General features: G+C 37.5%; 1 protein-coding gene across 1 annotated transcript in view; it reads right to left on the bottom strand.

Annotated features, from left to right (window-relative positions):
• Positions 1–26,265, bottom strand: part of LOC132847463 (adhesion G protein-coupled receptor A1) — a 188,082-nt gene that overhangs the window by 142,113 nt on the left and 19,704 nt on the right. The window contains exons 2-3 of the mRNA XM_060872760.1: positions 20,931–21,002; positions 3,053–3,124 (exon numbers count right to left, since the gene is read on the bottom strand). Of these exons, the coding sequence (XP_060728743.1) occupies positions 3,053–3,124; positions 20,931–21,002 (144 nt within the window). The remainder of the gene's footprint in view (positions 1–3,052; positions 3,125–20,930; positions 21,003–26,265) is intronic.

The following is a 26,265-nucleotide window of genomic DNA, read 5'->3' as shown; positions in this document are numbered from 1 at the left end:
TAGTGGAGGGAGCCCTAGCATTCAATAGAGTCACTGTCACCTTGAGATGAGAGGCCTGCCTCTAGGAACTCGTCCTCCTCAGGGTCCAAACCCAGAGCTTCCACATCTCAGGGCAGGAGTGTAGGATTTTCCCCTGTGCCTGAGAGAGGAGATTCTTCCTTTCAGAAACCTGGAGTGCCATCTAGGAGGGAGACTAGGTCCGTGAACCAAACTCGAGAGAGCCAATGAGGAGCAACTTGAAGGTTGACTCGATTGTGGCGCACTCTGGCTAGGACTTAGAGCTACCAGGGCAAAGTCTGGGGATCTGTAACAGTGCCCAAACTCGCTCCACCACCTAGGGTGGAGATGCCACTCCCTGGGCCTCAGCACTTGCCTTGACAGGAAGTCAGCCTCAAAAGAAATCTGGTCTCTGTCCAGAGAAGAAACTGCTGCACCAACCAAAACGGGGATGCAAACGCAGACCACCCTGATAATTGATATAGGAAACCATCAGAGTGCTGTCTGTGTGCACTAACACATGGCAGCCCTTGAGGTGTAGGAGAAAGTGTTTCAACGCTAGAAACACAGCCCTCATCTCCATGCAATTTATGTGTCCATAGACATGGGCAGGGCGGCTGTCCAAGGTTGCTCCCCAGCCCGAAGTGAGGCACCCGTCAAATGAATCCTGCCATGGCAGCAGAGAGGCTTCAGCCTAGCCTTATAACTTTTATTGCTGGGAAGATGGGAGCCACGCGAGTGGGGGACAGAAGTGCACGCACTGTGGTGGAGTCCCAAACTACCCTCAGGAAGGTGAAATGCCCTTAAAGTGGAAACAAATCCTGGTTATTTTCCTTTTCACTGTGTCTGAGTGTATCTAAACAAGCTGGTCTTATTGTAACATATTCTAGCAGTTCAACAGCAGCAAGAAAGTGATTTGACTCGAAATCCACCCAGCTATAGCAAATGCTTGCAAGAACAAAAGAGAAAATAAATGCTGGATGTTTGACATACAATATATCGTAAACTAGTTATTTCTATTTATATTATGCATAGTTATATAGTTAAATATGTTATGTTTTATAGCACAAGCTTCATTGTCTGTGCCCTGTTTTATGAATTCTGTAGGAAAATGTTTGATTAGCTTTTTTCTATCATTGACTGAAATCATCACAGTCATAAATGAAATATTTTTACAAGCACGTTTTTTTACTTACATCCCTATTTTTACTTACAAGCAGTGTAAAACTAAACCAAACCAAATCGTGAACATACCAAAAGAATAAATTCAATTCACTTCGTATGAATTGCAACCAGATGCATATGCATGAAAGCACACTTATATTTCAGTTTAGAGTTTGTCTAAACTGATTTTCAATTATTTTCTCAATACAGGGAAAATATAATGAAATGTGATGTTGCTGTAAGAAAACAGAAATACTTGCTGCTAGATACATTACTCTACAATTAGCAATACCACAATTTTTCCTTTTTGCAGAACAGAACACATAGCTTGTCCTTGTCTGACTTCTTCCCAAATGTATGCAAGATAAACCAAAATCTGGGACACTCGATGTTATTTGGGCACACCTGCAATCTAGCTCATTCATGAAATTAATCAATCAATCAATCGATCAATCACTCAATCTAACATTCATGTGGCAGGACTACAGTGCATAAAGATATAAGAGAGAGGTTAAGGCTACAGTAAGCACAAGCTTACCAAAAATAACTGGGAAAATGCTGCATGATCTCACTTGCTGCTGCAACATGCAGCTGGGTCTGGATTTGGTATGGTCAGGCAAATCTGCAGCAATTACATAATGTCAACATGCATCAGAATATCAAAGGTATGTTTCCAATACCTTCTGCAATTTATGCCATGAAGCTTTGAGGCTATTGTGAAAGCTCCTGTGTGGTGGCTGGTATGTTCTAACAGCATGCTACAGTATGTGATTCATATCAATCAGCAGTGCAAATACAATACATTGCAATAGATCAAATACATCTAAATAAGTAAGAAAGAGAAAAAGAACATGATTATGTTTCTAATTATTTGTCAGTGAGCTGTGGATCTTCTCAATTAGCTTCTTTCCCAACATCAAGTGTGCATGCATGCTCTCTCTTTACATTTCAATAAGACTAGCTCAGTGAGTGAGTGTGTGAGAGTGCTTTGAACACACAGATCTTAAGCAGTAGTGATAGCCTCAAAGGGCATCTCTTGTCTGATTATAGACACTGGTGTCGCATCACAGACACATGAGGCAGTGAGGTGCTTGGCATTTCTTCATGCACTGCATCCACCAAACCATAGTTTTGTGCCTGTCATCTATAGCAGTATTCAATGTTGTTTAGAGAGTAAAAAACTAAATAATTTGATTCCAGACTCTGCAATGTATTACAGTACTTCCCTTTTCCATTTTGCACACACATTCACCTCCATTCACCAGCGTTTTCTCTCCCCACACTTCTGTTCAATAACATATATATTTGATGTGTCATGATTCCCTAGAAACAAGAACTCCACTACAAAGCAGAACCCCAGAACTGCTACAACTACATGGTTCCCTTTCTTCTTCGAAAAACTTTTTCCTCCATATGTTTTACCATGACTTATATACTGTACAATCTTGAAATCTAAAATCTAAAAACTTGCTAAATCTTAGCCAAACTTTAAATGATCTAACATGTGTTTTAAATTTAATGCCATGGACATATCATTTATCATTAATAAACAAAAGAATAATTCCATTTTCATTTTCAACACTCACACGTAGATAGATTAGCATTAGCTAGCTAGAACAAAACAAATGTTAGCAAGAACTAGATATTAGCAAGACAATAAACAAAGTTGGGTGAAATGTAACAAGGCATTCAAGTAGCACTGCTCTACCAGACACTGAATGTGACAAAGCATCCTGTCTACATTCATTCTACTTGAAAAGATGTACACCATGGAGGTAAATCATTTTTAAAATACAGTATAAATGAATATGTCTAAGAAAAATGTCCAAGAGTTTTCTAATCAAGTTGTACAGATCAAAGATCACACATTATCATACATTAGCATACTCACAGCCTCTTCAGCATAGCCAATCCACGAAATGCTCCAGGCTCCACTGTGCTAATCAAATTACTCCTCAGGTCTCTACAGAGAGAAAGAGACAGAGACACAAATTATTTGACATTATTAAACAAACTACTGTGCACCCCAGGACCATTTCCACATTTTGTAGTTTTACAACATGGAAATGAAGTAGACATAATTAGGTTTGTATATCAGAAATGTGGCCCCCAGGTGGTCCTGTGGCAGGATCCCACGCTCTCATTGCCGTGGCCAGGGTTTGATTCCAGGGCAGAGCGCTAACCGAGCCACTGAAGAGTTAAACCTTAGTGCTGGTCCCGATCACTTGAGCTGTTGTGGCAACCCAGAACAGGGAACAGCCAAAAGAAAAAAAATATATAGATATATATATTTTATTTTTATTTTTATTTATTTATTTATTTTTTCAGAAACGTACACAAAATTAAACATAATGTTGTGATGGATTAGATACAGTACAGATGCTGTGAAACCCTAAACCCTTATACTGGTCATAAACCCTTATATCCACCAATTAATATGATGTCTTATACTGTATACTGTATATACAGTATAAGACATCACATACGTAAATGTTTCTGAGATATTCCAGATTTGTTATTCTATTTATTTTTATTTTATTTATTTAGATTTCTAACAAACTTTGGGATGTTTCAGAAACATCTTCCAAAGAATGTTCAAAGTTCTGGAAAAGTGTCAATCAGGGATTATTTATAAAAAATCTCAAACTTTGAGCATCCAGTGAAGCATCATTAAATAATTCAACATCAATAACAGCCTGTTGATCATTGTACCAGGCACACACATTTACTCACATGCAGACAAATTTTAGCATAACTAATCCACCTACAAGGGGAGAACTTGTAAATCTCCACATAGACAGCAAAAGTTCAGAATCAACCCAAGGACCCTTGAGATGTGATGAAGCATTGTTACCAACTGCACTACTACGCCACTCAAACTATAAACTCATTATTAATAGTGTTAAGCATGCAGCCCAAGCTTGTCTGTCTAGAGGAAGCCTTAAATCCAGTCTGTGACTGGGTAAGGAGGGAATTAGGAGAGAATCAACCATGTTCAAGGGGAGCAAATACTTATGCACGACATTGTACGTCGAAGCTCTCTGCAGACACAAACACACATTCGCTCTTAAATGTCTGTGTGGACTTTAATCCTCACATCACTGTGAGTTTTAAAGCTGCACGAGGGGACCAATTACTTCTCCACATAATGGTTTGCCCTTCAAAGCAGATGGTCAGTAATCCCACACACACACTCAGACACACACACTCAACAAACACACACACAATCGTTAAACTAATACAAGCCACAGAGGACCTTCCAATCCTCATTACACTCACATTCTCTTTGTGCACACTGTGTGTTTAGAAGCGCAGTCGAATCTAAAGGAATCAGCCTCCACTGGGCTTTCTATATACCATCGCTGTGCCCACATTCCAAAAATAGGGCCTTCACTTTCAGCTAAAGCACTGGGTTAAAGAAGTAGAACGCTACCCAGTGATCAGATCAGAGTCTCAACATCTCAGAACGTTAGCAATCAGCCCCTCCCTTTGGCCCGCCTTCACGGCCTCCGCACACCCAGTGCACTAAAAATACATTAGATGATCTCAGACCTCCGTGTGTTCCTCCGAGGCCAAAACAAACTTCCTAAAATTGTGTCCTCATATTTCCTGCGTCTGTCTGAGGGGAGTGACAGGATCCTGAAGGAGCTCCGGCAGCAGCACCGGTGTGTAGAGGTAGACATAACTGACACACACGCTCAATCATTCTTTTCTGACTTCTGTCTGCTGATTAGAGCATTGGATCAAACAGGGCCATAAAAGCTAAAGCACAAACATGCACAAAACCTTTAGTGAAAAATTACTAGGCAATTAATTAGGCAATTATTCAAATACATCAGCGAACAATTTTTCTGATTTATCAGAAAGCAGAGTAAAAAGATCCTTTAACTTTTTTATGAGGCTTATTTTCTCAGAGTTTTAAATCATTGGAATGAACTTTTTTCATTTTTATTAATCAAATTATTTTATTCTTTTTTCTCTACTTCCCCTTGTTTTTTTTCCCCCAAAACAGTTTAATCCAGCTACATTTGATATGATATGAGTTTCTGAAGCTTTTCAGGTCAAACCTTTTACAGGACAAAGAGCTTTCTGATTGCTAAGCCACAGCAGGTTTTTAGTTAATTCAGCATTTATCAACTGAGAAAGACGTCATTAAATGATGAAAGATGGCTGTGGTCTGATTTTAATGGGACGTGTCTGCAATTAAAAAACATACCCATTCAGCACCATTTCATCAATCCAACCCTCAAGCTCTTTCAATGCTTATCTTTTGTGTGGCATATGTTCAGCTGTTAATACCTGACCTGTCTATATGTAATTATAACAATACCATAATAATAATAATAATAATAATAATAATAATAATAATAATAATAATAATAATATGTGGTTCTGTCTAACATTCTTTCTATACCCAGACACAAACTTATAACACCAAGCTCATGATATGCCAGCTAGGATATTGATGGTTAACCATCACTGGTCAGATTACTCCATGACAATGGATTTTTTATGTATTCTGTCCCTCAGGTATTTAAATTTTCAGAATTTGAAATTTGATTTTCTGCAGCATGCAACTTGAGTGTTTTGTGCTTTTTTTGGCAGTAACCTATTTAAATTGGTGAAACGCTATTCCATGAGCACTGGATGGGAGGCAGGAATGCACCTTGGATGAGATAACAGAGCATCATACCCATAAAAAAAAATCATACTTAGGACAAGTCATATTCATCTATCCACCTATCAGCATGCAAACCTGAAGGAAGCTACCTAATACCTATCGTGGATGCTGGCTCCCATTTAATGTGATTTCCATCCATCCAAGGGTTTTCTGTACCACATTTTCTACACAGGTTTGCAGGAAACCTGGGGACTATCCCAGTGGACTTTAAACACCAGGCAGGGGACACCAAATCACAGGGAATAATCACACAATTTAGAGATGCCAATCAGCCTACAACACATACTGTATATTTGGACTAGCATTATGTAGCTCCATGGTCCTGGAGAAACTTTGTTTCATTTCACTGTGTACTGCGTTAGCTATATATGGTTGAAATGATGATAAAAGATTATTGACTTGACATGGGGAGAACACACAAACTCCATGCACAGTGGGCAGGGGCTGGAATCAAAACCCCAACCCAGAAGGTACGAGGCAAACAGACATTCCACTAAACCACTGTGCGCTGAAGAAATTTGTTTAAAATGAAGAGAGTCTATTATCATTAATAAGTTAACAATATTTACTTATTTATTAATAGTTTTAATTGAAGATTTAATTATGGTGTAAAGAGATGCTGAGCATACATTTTAATAATAAAAAGTCTATATTTATTACAAAGATTTGCACACAGCAGCAGACTATTCTCTGCTTCACCTCTCTCTCTCTCTCTCTCTCTCTCTCTCTCTCTCTCTTTCTCTATGATAGCATAATCCATGCAAGCTCCATGGCAGCATACTGCCACAACTCCTCTATGTCAATAACAAAGCCAGCATCACCTCACATTTTACACACATCAAGGGAAAATGAAGATGCTTTCCAGACAATGAAGAAAAAAGTTGTCATTGGTCCTGTGTATTGTTAATAAACATGTAAGCCAAGCTGGAAATGCTAGTAGATGAAAAATCTGCTAATTTATTATTTTTTTTAGCGTTTTCATCTTAGCTGGTGTTTCACAATATTGCAGAGTTCGAAAATTTTAAATCCATGTCAAGTTGCAAGCTAGTCAAGTTTTACTCAACAACTCACGCTCTGACTCGAGTTTGTGCTATAATCTAAGATGTAGTAAAATGGTATCTCTATTCCTACAACTCCAAAATGAAACAATATAAAAATAGTGAAAGATTATGTTAGTTTTCACAGAAAATAAGCCGTAAGACTAATGTGTATTCCTTACTAAAGAACAATTTGGCATTTTCCATACTGGGACTGAAACATCTGAGGCAAGAGAAGCACAAAGTCTCCAGCTGGTCAAAGTCAAAATGAGATTTAAAACAGGAACAATGCTTCTTTCCATAAACTCTGTTTGACATTTATACTTTCTCCACAGCAGTCTATACAGTATCTATGTCTGTGCTAAACTGCTGATAAACATTAACAGTTGCAGTTAATATTTCACCAGCAGTTGCACCCACTTAGCTTCTGCCCTCACATTGTGTGTGTGTATCTGTGTGTATGTATGTGTAACTCCCCATGCGTGCTCATTCAGGCAAGCTGCTACACCACCCACTCCCACTGTGACATTAATGTGAAGATTTATGGCCTAATGGTCACACTCACACACAGAGAGGCCTTGGTGAGAAATGCTAGCATGACAGAGTATGTGTGTAGGTGGAGAAAGTAAAAGATATTTTACTGTGTGTATGTGTGTTACTACTGAGAAAAGTTATTGGAAGACCCTGCCAGAGGAGGTCACTAGGAAGACATCTTCACTGTAGGAGGCTGAAAGTCTTAGGGAGGATGAAGCAGGGCAGGAGAGGACTTCTCTAATTAATGGCTAAAATTCTGTTTCCACTAAACTCACCATAGCTATGCATCAGCAGCAAGCCATGCAGGACAGAATCCACAGATGAACATAGAAACAAATTGTCTTTTAGGGAGTATTTGGTGGATTAATCTGATTGCTGTCTAAAAACTGTCAGCATAGCAAGGACAGTTCTGAATCCAAGAAGAAAGCATCTTCAGACTGGTGGCTTAATTAACCAGCTAGATACAATGATCCTGTATAAACTGTACAAAACAAATAAAGTAACAGTGACTTAAGAAAAGTCCTATAATTGTTTTCTCTCTGAAAAAAAAATCAGTTCAATTCAGGTACAAAACAAAACAGAGCCTTAATTGTGTTGCTTTGCCAGTATTCTGCTAATGATGTTCAACTCGATTATCTGAGATAACAGTCAAATAAGATCAGATTCCTGCACAAACATACACACAAACACACACACACACACACACACACAATAAGTAGAGCTGAGAATGCAATACATTCACAGAGTCATTCAAACACACAGCCATCTCTCTGAGCTCAGAGGAAACCTGCCTGTGTAACAACGTCACTTAGGTGTCTGTGATAACATCACTGTCTGAAATACTGCTTCCCCTTCCTGTTTCCTTCCTAGACATGAGACAGACATTAGAAATAGTTCTCAGTTGTACATACTGAGACTACAGCCCATAAAAGCACTGTTTTACATGCCAAAATGTTCTAATTCAGAGCATAATTCAACGTCAGTGACAGGTAGAACGCTCCATTCATCACACTTCATCCCAAACACAGTTTGCGCATAATCATTTTCTGACAATTGCAATTCAGAACACAACTCAGATCTGTAAGAAGGGTTTTTTCCCTAGAAAAAGCATAAGACATAAAAATACCAGAGACATGTCATGTATGCTTTTTGAGAATTAATGCAGACAGGCAGGTGCAAATATAGAAAATCAGCCAGCTGAAACCCCAAGCAGAAGTGATGCCATGATTGCAAAATCTCGCTGCAGCTTTTATTTTAAAGAGATCTGATGCTGCTGAAAGACCACATCTGTGAGGTTTGGGTTGAAGACAAGAAATCAGTAAAGTGGTTAAATGAGAAAATCTGTTCAACTTCATACAGCATGTTCATACAGTATTTATGTGTTAAATATGTTCAGAGAAGAAGATCAGTAATGCTAGGGCTGTTAAACATTGTGCATTGCATCATTAAGTATGTGTAAAGTGAAGTCGTGCACTCAGTGAAAGGTTCTTAGTATCCAAAAGGAGTTCTACTTGAATCTTTTATCAAAAAAAAATTTTTTTTGTACATGCAACCTTTAAGTCAGGGGTCATCAACTGATGAAGGCTTCAATACACACACAGCAAAGTATTTCAATGGAACTCATACTTGGAAAAACTGTATACATGACCTGGCAATATTTCAGAAAGTTTACTTTTCCAAACATAAACCAGCATGACTGCTGTAGCAGATCCTCTGTTATGGCTTACTAAATCATACATTTCTTTAAATTATTTAGCTGAAGAAAGCTCACTGGACTAGAGATTCGCTAGAGAGCTAAAGAGATTAGGTTAAAAAGAGGAGAGTTTTCATAGACTTACACAGAATTTTCATTTTATTCCCCTCTCTAGTGTGATTAGTGGACTTATCAGGTGACGTTTGGAAAAAAAAGCAATGCAAACCATGAGCACATTTATATAGAATTGGGCGGATAGCGGTTTGGGCTGTGTTACATGACCCAGTGGCTTCATGCGCCACAGAGAAAGCATGCAGTAGCCTTCATGTCATTTGTCCATGCATAAAGTAGGGATAAAATCAGAGGAAATAAGCATGTGTGTATTCTTCCTTTGTCAAATGGCTCACCAGAGAGACAATGGAAAAAAAACAAAAGCAGTTTGTTTCATCTTAATTTTAACCTTTTTTATCTAATATGAAATTAATCAGGACAATGTTAGATGTTTTTGCCTCTGTTTGGATATTTTGTTTACCTTGCACAAGATTTTAGTGGTTGAATTTAACGGTTTCAAATTCTAGATGCTTAGGAACAAGAACTTGCAGCATCTATGATAGCAGAAATCAACCATTAACTCTGAAGCTGTTTTTTGATTTTTTATATTTTTTCTGTGAATGTATTGCCCTAGTATGTAAGGTAAAATACTCATAAAGAACTACAAGTTCTTAAATTCCCTGACTGTCTAGTCTAGTTTCATATGAGAAATTAACCACCACTGTGGAGTGACCTGACAAAGAAATTCAATGCTGCCCCATGTTTGTCCTCCTCCGGCCATCAGTCGGTGTCAGTTTTTCACCACAACCCTGGATCAATATTTTCAGTTTCTCAACTTTAAGACCTTTTAAAATCCCAACGATATGGCTGCATCTGAACTGATTAACCCAGCACCACACACACTATCATGTCAGAGCTGTGTTGAGATTGATCCATCTGGTTATCAGTGGTCCTAAGCTTCTTTTCCATTTCCTTTACCTTGGAAATATTTTTGATTAAATAATTGCATGTTAGATTAGTAAAATTTGCAACTTAATTAAAAATAATTGTAGTCAGTAATGTTGTGAGCTTCAAACATTAATTATGCAGAATCAATTAAATTAGTTGTTATTATGTCTGAATCAAATAGTAAATATCTATCAAATGGTTTTTATCATTTTAATCAAGGATGACAATGTTGCAGTCTGTAATGTACATTCATATTTGCTCTGTACCTTCTATGAATTAATTATATCTTGTACAGCACTATACTGAGAATGTAACCTCTGCCTCTGATTCCAGGATCTCGTACACTGTTTCACATTTGCTGACGTGCTTTTAAAAAAAAACAAGAATTATGTTGTGAACTCCATTACTATCCAGCTCTAAACGTGACAAGGAACACGTGCTAATTTTCGGGCTTTTTATTTTCTGTATCCTGTAAACAGATCTATTTACTTTATATACAGTGCACTGTCACATTATGACATCATAACCGTACTGTTGTAGTAATGTAGTAGTTTTGTTATTAGCACTGAAGTCTATTCATGTGTCTGCTTAGAATTCTTTTACATTTTTGTCAACATCACTCATAGAGTGGATGAGGTACACTCTTGCAGGTTATTGATCTTATGATTCACAATGCTTGCATTATATAGCCCTACCTCCCTATTCATTTTCTGTTAAAATAGTCTACTCAAAATATTAACCGATCAGTCATTTTATAGTTAAAACATATTTTCCCGTTACAGTGTCTCTGAGCAAAAACATATGTTGGACAGAGGACACACATTTCCTCCTGCTTATTCATGAAATTATCCAAACAATCAATCGATCGATCATGTGGCAGCAGTGCAATGCATACAATTCATGCAGATACTGTACAGATCAAGGGCTTAGTTTACTGATCAGAAGAAACCAATTAAATGGTAAAAATGTGATTTCAGTTGCTGTGGCATGGCTGTTGGTTGCAGATGGGCTGGTTTGAGTATTTCAGAAAATGCTGATCTTCTTGGATTTTCATATATTACAGTGAGCAGCAGTTCTGAAGATGAAAGCACCTTGTTCATGAGAAAAGTCAGAGGAGAATGGCCAGACAGTTGCCAGTGAGCTGTCAGGAAGTCTATAGTAACTCAAATACATCCAAAGGAAGCGGAAAAGCATCTCAGAAAGCATAGAATGTTGAACTCTGAGGCAGAGGGGGTACAACAGAAGACAACATCAAGTTTCAGTTCTGTCAGATGACAAAATAATACCGAGTCGTCAGCGGTCTTACTGGAAAAGTAACTATTCTCTGTAAATTTGATTAACTGAAGCGTTCCGGATCTGAATGAGAATGCATTTCACTGCTGCCATATGATTGGAACTGTTCCTATTAGAGTGACCAGTGGGTGTAATATTATTTCACTATAAATTAAGTAGAATTTGTGCACTCTGTAAACCACATTCACATCCCAGTTTAAATATCTGTGTTCAACATCTGTGTAGATATCATTATTATACTCTGTAGGAATCCCATTACCTCTGGCTGATTTACTGTTTAGTGCTTTTTTCTAATAAAGCTGTAATACATTCGTCTGCATACAGTTAAAATGATTGGGAATCTGCACAAAAGCATTTTAAAAGAATGAGGTCATGCAGACCGTAAGAGTAAACAAATATAAATGCCACAATTTAAGATCTTAAAGTGAAGGGATAGGCTAGTTTCTATATTTTTCTATCTCTTTTTCTTGGTCAGAGGAGGAAAGGCGAGATGAATTAGTCCTGAGAGACATGTGCACAGAGCTGGAGTGTGAGAAACAGGGAAGGCCCTTAAAAAAATCACATCCTTAGCTTTGCCATGTCAGTTAAACAAGATCCGATGATTCCATGTGAAATTGTCCCTGTCCTTTTTTGACCTTAGTGACACGTAAGATGGCCTTTCTCCTATTTATTAGAACAATAAGCTAAACATTATTTTTGAAAAAAAAAAAAACACTTCATCCTGATGTTTGCATAAGCACCAGTACACACATTGGCCAAGCTGTGACTAAAATAATTTTTATTAGGAGGATTAATTACCTGCCATGAAAGGAAGATGATCCTTTGTGAATCATGAGCATGCTGGTCACTGAAAGTACTTATAAAATGAGGCAAAATAAAGTTTAACTCAAATACTGTATTTTACTTGCAATTTGGAGAAAATAAAATCAGCTACTGTATATATAGAGCACAAAAAACAAAACAAGCTACAATAAAGACTCTGGCTAAAGACTCTGGCTTGTCATTCCCTTCTCGATAACACATATTTTCATTCTGAATAAATGCAGTCATTCATTCATTCATTCATTTTCTACCGCTTATCCGAACTACCTCGGGTCACGGGGAGCCTGTGCCTACCTCAGGCGTCATCGGGCATCAAGGCAGGATACACCCTGGACGGAGTGCCAACCCATCGCAGGGCACACACACACTCTCATTCACTCACACAATCACACACTACGGACAATTTTCCAGAGATGCCAATCAACCTACCATGCATGTCTTTGGACCGGGGGAGGAAACCGGAGTACCCGGAGGAAACCCCCGAGGCATGGGGAGAACATGCAAACTCCACACACACAAGGCGGAGGCGGGAATCGAACCCCCAACCCTGGAGGTGTGAGGCCAACGTGCTAACCACTAAGCCACAGTGCCCCTAAATGCAGTCAATTTAACTATATAGACAAATATGAACTTTTGTACCTATATGTGCTTTTTCAACAAATTTACTTTCCTACTACTTCTACCTATTAGATTTTGCAGTGTTGCTGTGCTTATTCAGGCACAAGAGCATCACTGAGGTCAGGCCATATTGCTGGGTGAAGATGGTCAGTGGTGTTGAGATCAGGGTTCTGTGCAGGACACTACAGTTCTTTCACTATAACTTTTAGGATATATTTTGGTGCACAATGACATTGTCATCCTGGAACAAGTTTGGCCCTCTTAGTTCCAGTAACGGGAAAGTGTAATGCTACATCATACAAAGATATCCTATACAACTCTGCTTCCAAGTTTGTAGCAACAGTTTAGTTAAAAACACATATGAATGTGATGGTACAGTGTCCACATACAGCTAACTAGCTCAGCATATGTTATTGAATTATGCCAGCTGGCACGTTCAACCTTTTAATTTTTGGGTAATTAAAACATGGGACTGGGCAGTACACTGAAGCTTCTATCTGCCCAGTAGCCGGTGTTTCTTCTAAAGCTCTTATCAATGCCCACACTGCACTGTTTATCTGATCCCACTATGTCATCTAGGCCTGCTTAACTGATACCAACATCTCTCTGGGTACAAGCTACGTATGCATCAAGACTCTTCTTTGCTCTTCTGGCACCCAGAGGGTGGAATGAACTTCAAAGTGATGTCAGAACAGCTGAGTCACTGGCTGTCTTTAAATACTTAAACTAGCACTTGCTTTTTCTTGTTTTATTTTAGACTCATCGTATCCTTAGTCTGCATCCTAGCAAGCTAATACTGTTGTATTCATTGATAGAGATTTCAAAGTAATTCTGTATGTCGCCCTGGATAAGGGCGTTGGGGCGATGAGGGTCATATGCCAAATGCCATAAATGGAAATGTAATGGATTTATCATTTGTCCCATTTTACAGCAATTGGTGGACCATTTCTGACTTAGCAAAGTGAGGGCTACTGTGTTTAAGCCATACATTTTTCAAATAAATTTTCAGCATATGACACACAAAACAGGTTAAGTGATATTTCAGGAGGCATAAACTCTGAGTAATATTTCAGTCATACATCAGATAGAACCAGAACTTCCAGAACCCATTTTTCATGTGTATTTTTGTCACCTACATAAAGAGCACTGAAATCTCTCCAGACAATTCGCCAAACTATTCATCAATTGCTTTTCAAGGAGACCGGGTCCATAAGTGGGAGAGATAAATGACACCGATCCAGCCAAAACAACATGGGAACTCTTCAGGAGGAAGTCTTATTGACTGACTCCCAAACACGTTGAAGAATGGTTGATGCGAAACAAAGAATCCCGATAGGGTTCCAGAGCAATGCCCATTTAGTCAGGATGGCACTTCACTTATCACAAGTTGGGGAATTTACATTCGAGGACCATAATGGTCAAAATACAGAGTTTCACTGGATGAATAATAAATATTATGTTTACATTCTGAAGGAGTAGATGGTTTCCTTGTAGGAGTGGAGACAATGATTAACAGGAAGTAAGATACTGAAAACTTAACTATTTTGGGATGATATTGGTCTTTTATGCCAAATATCGTATGTTCATTGTAATAACAGTTTTTCAGTTCAACAGATTATTTAGATATAAATAATTCTAAATAACATGGCTGGAAACATTTTTTCTCTATTTTCCTTGTAGAGGTCGGAGTCCAGGGCACAATTAAACAATTAAAAATTGAACACAGAAGCGATTTTCTTCTCAGAGTGAGTGATAATTAGAATAATAATAACAGTTAGCATAATGTCTAGGCTTAGCTTAATGGTTTGCCTTGCAACTCTGGGGTCAGGGGCTTGCATGTTCTCCTTGTGCTTCAAGGGTTTCCTAAGGATACTCCAGTTTCACCGCCCAGTCCAAAGTCATGCATTGTATACCAACTGGCATTTCTAGATTGTCCGTAGTGTGTGAATAACTCCAGCATGTCCTTTGCCTTGTGCCCCGAGTCCCCTGGGATAGGCTCAAGGTTCAGTACAACCCTAAATAGGTTATGTGGTACAGATAATGAATGGATAATAATAATAATTATATTATGATGCAGCTAACTTAAAATACCATTACTGTGGTTGGGAACATAATCACAGAGATTTCAGTGTTCAGACTGAACACTGGCCAATGTATATTGGTGTTATTTGGAAATTCAGCTTAGAAAAGCACATTGAATATTCAGACACTAGTGTCACAATCACAGGTCTGCCTTTGACCTCCAGACTGGTAGCGTTCCATGTTCATGTCTCTAGACGTGTGCTTGGTAAACAACCCCTTTATCCGACTCAGAGCCAAATCCCAGTGGAGACCTCTCTGCTTTCTCTCGGTCATAGGCCAAGCTGCGAATGCTCAAAGCAGAAACCCATTTGTCCTTACATGCAACTGTTTTCTTCACAAGCAATTAAAGACAGCAGTAGGTTGTGCCTTTTCTAAAGATATTAAACATTATATCTACTACATCACAACAGTATTTTCAGATATGACTTGAAACAAGGCATTCAGCATGCGATTAGTTAGACTGTTACCATAAGTCTGTAACCTAGTGAACCAATGTTAATGTATTCATTGATAGAGACTTCAGAGCTTCATGTACAGTAATACACTGCTACCTTTATCAGTACCAAGGTTTACAATCACCAACCACTTTAGAACATCTGTACATTTGTCACATAAACAATCATACACAGAACATGCACAAACTGCTTCTATATTTTATTTTTTTTAAAAAAAACAGTTGAAAATAGAATTAAGAGTAAAATAAAATAAAATAATAAGGAAATATAATAAAAATAGTATCAATTCAAATACTTTAGAGCCAGCCAATGATGTGGCAGCAGCATAATGAATAAAATCATACAGCTTTTCATACATGTCAAAATCTTCAGTCAACATCAAACATTAGAAATGGGGAAAATGTGAACCTAGATTTTGTGGCCTGGTTGTTGAAGTCAGATTGGCTGGGGTAAGTATCTCAGAAACCACTGATCTTCTGGGATTTTCAACTTCAACAGTTTAGACTTTATGTACAAAGAAAAAAAGAACATTTCTGATAAATTGCAGTTCCGCAGACAGAAATTGTTGATGAGAGAGTTAAGAGAGGACTCAAAAGATGGGTTGAAACAGGCAGGAAGCCTGAGACATGTGTCGGTGTGATATTATGCATTGTGCTGCTGGCATATGATTGGTTGTTTCTATAATATGTGCATGAATGAGCAGGCATACAGGTGTAGAGGGGTCGGTGAATGTAAACCTTGGTTCTGATAAAATTAGCAGTGTACTAAATGATACATCTTTAAAATGTTCTGTTGGTAGTAACTAATGCTGAATTAGTTGTTTTAGTACTATATAAATTATGTGTAGTCATCTGATTAATACCATGCTAAATGCATTATTTCAAACCCCAAATATTGTTGTAATGCTGATGATATAACGTTTTATTACATGATGACATGGCTGGAAAAATGCATAAAAATGTTGCTGTACAAATGTTCCTATAAGAAAGTAGGTGATGAGTGTATATACTTTAATAACTCACTAAATATTTGATTATTTGAAATTTCTTTGATTTAAAATAGAGTTGTAAAGGGTAGTAAAATAGAGATGTATGAAGTCACATGCAAACTTGACATTGTTATTGTTTGTATAAAATTATTATTTGTTAATTATTAGGGGATGCATTTTAAAAGCAAGAAAGCTTCTTGAGCGTAATAAGAAAATGCAGAGAACGTACAAAGGTACTGTTGGGCTGCACAGTCTGGAAAAATGAAGCTCAAATTAAAAGATCATTAACTTAATTCATGTGACTAATGCATGCATACTGGAGGAACAGAAGGTAGTACATAGATGAACTATTCTGTAAACTATAAACATCATATAACTGTGATCAGCAGCAATGCACCTTCCTTTGTTAATAAGAGTTGTGGGGACTGTTTGAGGAACCGTTTTTATATAAACTTTGAATTGCTCAAATGCCCCAAAGCAAACCTGATGCAATGAAATTCAGTTCAGTGAAATGTGACATGTGACATGAGATGTTAAGACCTCACTGCAAAAACATACAATGTTAGTCTTAATAATGTTCAGTCATATTAAAAAATAAATACAAATAAAAATACATACAGTTTCTATGTAATATATTCAAATTACTAGATTGAATGGTGTACAGTGAGCATCATCATGAGGATGTTGGCACCATTTAAAACATTACTAAAGCATTATCTTTAGGCACTAAAAATGTGGTAGAATACTGCAGTGGTAATGTGGCTGCTGTATAAAATACAGCAATGTGGGTTTGATTTTCAGCTCAGATGTGAGCTCAGTGTTTGATTTTATACAGGGCTTTGGAAATCTGTGATAAAATCATATTGGATACAACTAATCTAATGGACCTGATCTACACGTTTCAATTATCTTTTTTCAGTCTATCAATCTATAATAGATTTTCCACAGTAGTACAGCCCCTGCTGACAGATGAAGCAGCAGCTAGCAGTGGCACCATTGCTGGGACGAGCAACTGATGCCAGTGTAGTGACAGATGCAGGCTTCTGGTACAGAAGCTTCGTGGCCTGGGGCAGGAAGACCGTGCTACAGTATTTTAAATGGACTTCAATCTGGGTGCACATCAGATGTTTGCTTATGAGAGGTGGGAGGGTAAAGGATGAACAGAACACTAATAACAAAATTGCAGAATGTGAAAAAAAGCGAGCCATGTTAGAGGTGAAAATATAACATTATGAAATATAATAATTTTAATAATATAATTTTATTGGGGGGGGGGGGCACAGTGGCTTAGTGGTTAGCATGTTTGCCTCACACCTCCAGGGTTGGGGGTTCGATTCCCGCCTCCGCCTTGTGTGTGTGGAGTTTGCATGTTCTCCCCGTGCCTCGGGGGTTTCCTCCGGGTACTCCGGTTTCCTCCCCCGGTCCAAAGACATGCATGGTAGGTTGATTGGCATCTCTGGAAAATTGTCCGTAGTGTGTGATTGCGTGAGTGAATGAGAGTGTGTGTGCCCTGCGATGGGTTGGCACTCCGTCCAGGGTGTATCCTGCCTTGATGCCCGATGACGCCTGAGATAGGCACAGGCTCCCCGTGACCCGAGGTAGTTCGGATAATCGGTGGAAAATGAGTGAATGAGTGAGTGAGTGAGTTAATAATATCAATATTAACCAGTAGGGGTGGGCGGAATGACCAAAAATCTGTTTCACGGAATAAGTTATTTTATTTCACGGTAGCGGTATATATCACGGAATAATAATTTTTCAGGTAAATCAACAAAAGGAACGTGCTTAATATATTAAATATCACTTTAACACTTTAAAAATAAAGAATAGGCTTTCTCGTCTTATTTTATTCATTTTTCTTTTTTTTAGCATTAGTGAATGTGAATGAGACTCCAACTTTTGGATCAAATTATGTTGACGGAACACGTGATGCGGAGCGCATCTGTTGGCTTTCGTTGTATTCTTTGACATGCTTCATTTTTAGATGATAAAACAAGTTACTCGTGCTAGCATGGCTAACGGTTACATTCGTGTGACACAGTTTGCAAATCACATTTGTCTGCTCTTTGTCAGCCTTTGTAAACCCGAACCACGTCCATACCTCTGATGTCACGCCTCGTTTCACAACAGGTTCCTCCTCCTGCTCGGGATTGGTTTGTGGGATTTCTTTATCAGCATGCATGTCTTTCTCCATGTTTTTCTTCTTATCTACGCTTACTGTATGTGCAGCTTCTCAATCGTTCTCACGTGAGGTTAACCACGCCCACTAATTTAAATTTCACGGTATGCACGGAATAGAAAAACCTGTAACGGTAGACATTTTATTCCGCGGAAACGGAATATACCGTCATACCGCCCAGCCCTATTAACCAGTAGTACTAACCTTATATGAAACTTGAGATTTTATATACTGCACTTCTTTAGCATGAACACATGGTGAATTGTGGGTCTTTAATGAGGATTCTAAGTAATCCATGTTCTACTGTCTATATTCTAGTTTACAAACTTTTTATATCCATCTAAACTGAAAATCAACACTAACAGACTGTGTTGGCTGATGCTAAGATCTGCAGTAGAATCTTTTTTTATTATTATTTTCTGTATCTGTCTGATGCCAGGAACATTTTGGACATGTTCAAGAGAAAACCCTGTTATTTGAGATATACATATATAATGGAAGTCTAGCAGGCTGTAGTAGTTTATGTGTTATTTCCAATATTTCCTAGTTTTTCAGTACAGACCAACATGACAATAGTATTGCCCATGCTAATTACAAACAAATTATAGATGTGACACAGGAGGGATAGGCTGACAAATACTAGGCTTTTAATAACTTTGCTCTTTCTGGTTACTGTCTGTTAGTTCTTGCAAACAATTACCAAAGCAGCTGAATATAGTAGACAAGCAGGAAATAAATATACAAAACAATTATCAACAATGTGATAACAGTGTACTGTTGCTTGTTGAATAAATGCATATAACTTCATAAATCATAGGATTTTGGGACACAATAGTATGTTTTCCAATCCATAATATTCAGCCATGATACATTCACTTTTATTATGAAAGGTGAAGACATAATCTTTAGTTCAGCAACAGAGGTTTATATTGTGCATGTCAAAAGCATTATTGTGTTCAATGATTATTTGACAACAAAAACAGGACAATGAATGAAATTAACACCTACGTAATGACATAATCGGTTATACGTAACCTATAAATGAATAGTAACTGGTTTTCCCTTTAGAGGACGATGAAGACTTTTCTAAAATTAATACATACTCCAGGAGGTAAAACAAAGTAATTAGGTCCTATAATGAGGTAGGATACAAACAATACAGACATATGACATAATAGAAAACAAAATATATAAAGTATTAATAACATATTTGTAACAGAAACATTTGGTACATTTGGTATTTTTTAAGTGTTTAGTGTTATTGACTCAAACTTATTTGCAAATGAGTTCAAATACAAAAGATATATGAATATCAGTAAAATATCAGCTTGCATAGATTGATTATAATATGAATAGTTTTTTAAAAAGGTCCACATGTACAGTCTTGCCTCAATTGTTTTTATTTTCACTGCACAGAATTTAAGTGCTGGTACAATTTAGTGCAGCTAGTTAAAAAGTGCTCTAGTAGTGAAGTGCAGAGTAAGCAGATACAGTAGTAACTGAGTTCCAGTTTCTCTGCATAGTTTTGTTTGACGATGGTTAGTGCTATTAAAAGTACTCTGCTGCTTAAAAAATTGCCTGCTGCTCAGCTAAAACATCCACATCTATAAATAAATCAAAGATTTCTGTGAAGAAAGCATGAAAAATAATGGAGCCAAGTGTTGCACTAAATATGAAGCGTTTTCACGCTATTCAACATTAGCCCCCATGCTGCAACACTCTCTTGCTGGAATCATGCTAGTCTATCACATTTCTTCATGTTTGTGTTTGGCATTCTAGAGCAAAATATCACACGATGCCCTTTGCATGCGCCATTCTCATTATTTCTGTTGGGTTTCACAGTTGGTGGCAATCTGCACCAAAATGGCCTGTCAGTTAAATGTGAATAGCTGCTGTGAAAGGCCCTTTAGAATGTCAGGGTGGCTGTCTGGGTGATGGAGCTTAATTAAAATCAAGGTAGGGGGAGTGATCAATAGGACCACACATGCTCCTGGTCTGTTAGCTGCTCATTACTTGATCTTTTGTGAAAAATTCATCTATGGCCTGCCAGCAAACATTAGACAGCCTGTGGAGCAAGCAACCTAATCCTATTGATTGACACACAGATTAAATATGCATAGTTTTGGACTCATCAGTACCAACTGCATTGCTCAGATGGACTTCAACACTGAGATAAAAACTGGGACAGAGATTCAAACATAGAGCTGAAAGCCTTGGATTCAAAAGATATCATAACAAGCCAGCTTTATTGGAACTTATCACTTCTTACAAATGGGACTCATTGGAGCAATCAGCAAGCAGCACTGTGCAGACTGTATGCCAATGCTTCTGTGCTAAAATCATTTGTAGCATGTTATTAATACTCATGGAAAGGTTAAATGTACTCACAGTCTCTCCAGAGAGTGTAAGCTGAAGAAAGAAGCGTTTTTCACTGTTGAGATTTTGTTATTGCTGAGGATCCTGAAGGGGAAGAGAAAATGAGCATCAGCAAAATCATGCAAATTCATAAATAAAACATGACGATGTCATTTCTTCACCCACACTGTGTGATAAATCCTTCAGACTACCATTTTTGCTACTAGATGAGATATTTCTTAGGATTTCTTGGCATGCCATAAATGTCTCAGGCTCTGTTTATTGGAGTATTTATTGCTATTTACGGAAATATAACGTAAGACACCGCAGATGAAAACGTCTTTGGACAAAAAAAAAATCCTCTGGATACTACTCTTTATCTTAAAGAAACAAATTTCAAATTCAAACATTGAAATCTTTACTTATTATGCAAACTATTTCAACGTTAATAGTACAGAATAGCATAAATATTAATAATAATTGTCATAATAAAAAAACATGTAAATTCAAATGCCTAATGTATGGGGCAGGAAGAGTGCAAGGCTCATCATCTGTGATGGAGATTCAAATTGTCATGCTTTTTCCAAAAAAGTAGTTAAAGTTTTTTAAAATACTAGGTTTGTTTAGAGAGGTAGTGGCTTGGTTATATCAGCCTCATACAGTATAGCAAAAAAGTTCAAGTTCATGTTGCCTATCTTACTCAATTTGCTAAGACATTCTACATTCTTCTTTCTTAAATGTGGCAACTACTGTGCCTGGTTATTATTTTAAGCAAATATGGCTAATGTAGTAAAGGATTTGTTGACCTGACTTTGCCTTAAAAACATACCTTTAGCCTTATGTTAAAGTGGACCAAATAATTCCATTATTTTTAATACGCACTACCACAACTGCTCATCACACCTTTAACATAAAGTTTTTAACCTGTAAAATTTTTGGAATGGTTAACATGTATATTCATACCTTGTTATACAGTATGTTAAGTCTTAGTCTTTCTGGTTTCTTTTGTGCTGTGGCTGTTGTGGACATATTTCCCCTTAGGGATTCATAAAGTGCACTACTCTACTCTATTCCTTCTCTGAACTACTTTGTGAAAAAGAATTTTTTTAATCCATCTGAGAAAATAACAAAATGAATCACCTGTGACCAACCCTGCTATGTTAGAACTTACTGTCTCTGGTGCACTGCAGTGGACTGGCATCCTATCCGGTGTGTGTTCTTAATTTACTTTTTTTTGTATTTAGATTTCACCATACTCTATGTTAAGCCATTAGAGCAGAGGTGTACTAAAAGCTAGGGTTCTAGTGTGGAGAGAAATTAACAGTTTAAAGTGCCCAAGGAGTGGGCAATAAAACAAAAATATCATATCGTGATACATTTATTTTTTAAAATTTAAATTTTAATGATACATTTGTAACATGTTATACTGTATTGTATACACAACCAGCATAATACTGCAGATTTTTTAGACTGTGAAAAACTGGGTTTAATATTTTATTATTTAATTTAGGTGTTAACAATTATTTATACACTCTCATGCTCACTTATTTTCTACCGCTTAACCGAACTACCTCGGGTCACGGGGCGCCTGTGCCTATCTCAGGCGTCATCGGGCATCAAGCAGGATACACCCTGGATGGAGTATTATTTATTATTTATTTAATATAAATATAGTATATAGGCATTTATACATAATTATTTTATATGCAGCTATTAATATGAGTTATTAATATTTGTATATTGTATATTTCATATACAGTTATTCATATTAGTATTGACACTTCCTACTATTAATTTCCTCCTTTGGTCACCTACACACACCAATCCCACAATCCCACCCACCATCCAGCTCCTCCCTATCATTTGTTTATTTGGCTGATGCAGGGTACTGAGATTATACTTAAAGATCATAAAGGGAGCTCTCAAGGAACCAAGCATGGTAGATTGGTGGTGCTGTGACTGGAACACGCAACCATCTGATAACTGCTGAAGGAAGTGGTAGCTTACTGGTCATGAGCTCACATCTCAGGGCTGCCACAACTGCACCCTTGAACATGGCTCTTAACCCTCAATGGCTATATAAAGTTGTATAAATATAAGTTGCTCTAGAAAAGGATGTCTGCAAAATACCATCAATTAGCCTCTACATCAATTAGCATCAACTTTATTTGATTGTTAGTTGTGGCTTTTTCTTAGAATAGTTTATTTTATTGTGCATTTATCACAAGACCAATGTCATATAGTCATATAACCCTAGAACACTGTGTTAATGACAGCACATAAGATTTGCTTCTGTGTTAAGTGCTGCAGAAGAGTATCGGCTCTAGACTGTACTCCATGTTCACGCACACAGGGGTCTGTCTGCAGGAGCACAAAACCAAGGCCAGATAACGATTTTTGATATCCACTAAAGCAATTACCATAACTTCCTGTAAATTTTGGCTCTGAGCAACAAACCTGGTACATTCCATAAATACAGTGCTACCTGAAATACTAACAAAAACAGAGACAAAAAGCATGACTTTCAGAAGGTCCCGGAAGTTCTTATTAAATCTGAGACAGGCTGTTACCTGCTGAGACACAGAGAGGATGATAGACAAAAGGACAGACAGAAAGAAGGCATCGAAGTGTGATAAATGTCATGCTTAGTCTCTCGCCCTTGTGCTCATTATTTCAGCAGCATGGCGAACAATTTCATTTTTGGACTTTCGCATCTACACGAATATTGATCACAGAGGTGAGACATTATATCATCCTGTCACCTAATGTGCTGCTCACTCAGGCATGCTAGCATGCATCACTGTGTATGCGTGTAAGTATATATCAGTGCGTGTGTGTGTGTGAAGGAAAAGAGATAGAGATAGAGAGAGCCTGCTTTACATGCACTATGTGAACAAGAATGCCATCTCTACCTTACACACTGACACCAGAGCTATCTCCTTCAACCTCCTCCTACCGCTGCCAAGGTCGGCAGCGGCTCTAGGGAAGCAGCTAACCATGCACTGAGTGTGGAGCTGAATAAAGATTATAAGTTCCTACATGGAACCTCTTACTGAACATATTTGTAAGCTGTTGATAGAACAAACAGACAGACCAGTTCCACATGTGGTCTATCAGCAACATGGGAGTGAACAAGGGCAAATCTGTCTAGGGTAGTTCATCTCCACTCCTGAGCACCCCAGAGAGAATAAATAATAAAAAATAAAAAAAAATCATACAGAATAAAACACAGCAAACATTAAATTCTCCAGATGTGCTTTATGCTGAACTTTTGACTGCTAGTAGATAAAGTTCCAACTTCAATGGTAGAAGCAACATAGCCCAAAAGGAAAAAAGAACTCTGGGAAAGGATGTGCTTGAAGTGAGATTGAGCACTGCACAACTGTAATGTAAAGCCAGTGATCTTCTCTCAGAAGTTTTATGCTGTCTAACTTCATGCCCTTGTTTTTGCATGCTTTCCCTCAGACTCTATATCATTTCATCTGGTGATTGTCTGCTAGAATAGACGTTCTCAAACCCTTTTAAACCACCTTATAATTATAGAACTGCAATTCAACTACTTCATGCTACATTAGATAAATATGTACCATATTTATTTCTTGAAGCCATTCATTTAAGTATGAAATATAGGGCAGGATGTTGGTGCAGTGGGTAGCATTGCCACTTCAGAGCTCCAGGTTCTTGAGTTTGATCCTAAGCTTTGGTCTCTGCCTATGAGGATTTTTTTGGTCTCCAGTTTCTTGAAATGCATGCCAGAAGGTTAACTGGCTATGCTGCATTGCCCTTGAGTGTGAATGGGTGTGTATGCGTATACTGCATGGGTGTTCACACATTTTACGTATTATAGTATAATATTTTTTTATAATTTTCATACTTCTTCTCAAGTTCCATGAACTTTAGATTATAAAAAGAACTTGATAAAAAAGACAGGCGGCCCCGGACTATACTTGCTAGAACCATGGCGTTCACACAAAAAAACCCACACACCCCTTCAGGCACTGGTGTCTTGTAACACCTCCTGGCTAAGAATGGTACTGCTTGACTCACGTTTTCCTGCATCACCTCATCATGAGCTGTATGTGGTCATAACTAATGATTCAGTGCCTCCTCAGGTAACACACTCCTAATTTAATGCTCTGTTTGCTCATTTACATCTATAGCTTTGCTCTGCTTTTTAGGAAGAAAGTCTTCTAAAGTGTTAAAAACTAAGTTTTGGCACATTCTTCATGGGGGTGTTTAGTCCATTTATATTAAGTTTAACTCATGTTCAGCATTAAATTTCTTTGTCATGTCACACTCCACATTAAAGCCTAATGGCTCAGTAGAGACACACACAATTTTTTTATGCATTTCTGTTTTTTATTTAGCCTACTTGGGGCAATATTATCATAGTTCAAACAAAAGGTTAAAATTTGATTGGATTATCTATATAATTGCATATATCACCCTGAAACCCACTGATTTTATATTTGACTTGTGACAATAAAGTACTTCCTTTGATTATACTGATTAAAAATGTAGTCTGTTTCCATTCTGACGGTGGAATGGAATACCAGTGTACTGGTAAAAAGGGTTAACCTCTTACTGCTGTTCATTTGTTACATACAATCTTTGTCTGGATAAGAAAAGAAGAGGCTTTTTAGATTTTTCAATACCCCAACATAATAAAGTTTTAGTAACAAAATACATCCCTTGTAGTATTTTATACCCCTACCTAGGACCACTTGGTGTGAGGCAGAAATTCAACCTGGATGGGACACCAGTCCATTGTACTGTACACCAATGCTCGAACAGACTCATTCATATCTAGGGGCAATTTAGTGATCTATTGCTGTATTCAAGGTAAGGTTGAAACTTGTACTGTAGTTCCCTGTCTAACCAGAAAAAGTCAAAGAACACTGAATTCTGTCAACTAGAAATTTCAACTCATCTTCTCAGCTCAAGGTTCCTTCCCTGCTAGTGAGTAAAATCATATCAGTGTGAACAGTGTAAAGTACAACATTTCTGCTTTAAACTAATTTATAGCAGTTAAAAACAGACACAGTACTTCGGAAAAAAACATTTAATGTTGATCATTATAATTTTTGTTTTGATAGATAATTAACAGTTGTATTCATCACTCATTTAATTAATGTCAATCAGCTATCCTGTTTGCTATTGTACACTGGTTAGTTTCCTGCTAATGCTACGTGCTATTTTGCACAAGTTCAGTCCAATAAGTTTTTAAGTTAAAAAACTTTAAAAAATATATATATATTTAAAGTTCACAATTATAGAACAGTTCCAATAGCCACACTGTACTGTAAAAAAGCTTATTATTAATGCAAAGAAAACCTTTCATGGAGACATTCATATATTTTTTCCACTT

This window comes from Tachysurus vachellii, chromosome 6 (assembly GCF_030014155.1).
Source record: "Tachysurus vachellii isolate PV-2020 chromosome 6, HZAU_Pvac_v1, whole genome shotgun sequence".
NCBI lineage: Eukaryota > Metazoa > Chordata > Actinopteri > Siluriformes > Bagridae > Tachysurus > Tachysurus vachellii.
Note: the sequence above shows the minus strand (reverse complement) of the source record. Positions and strands in the feature narration are given on the sequence as shown.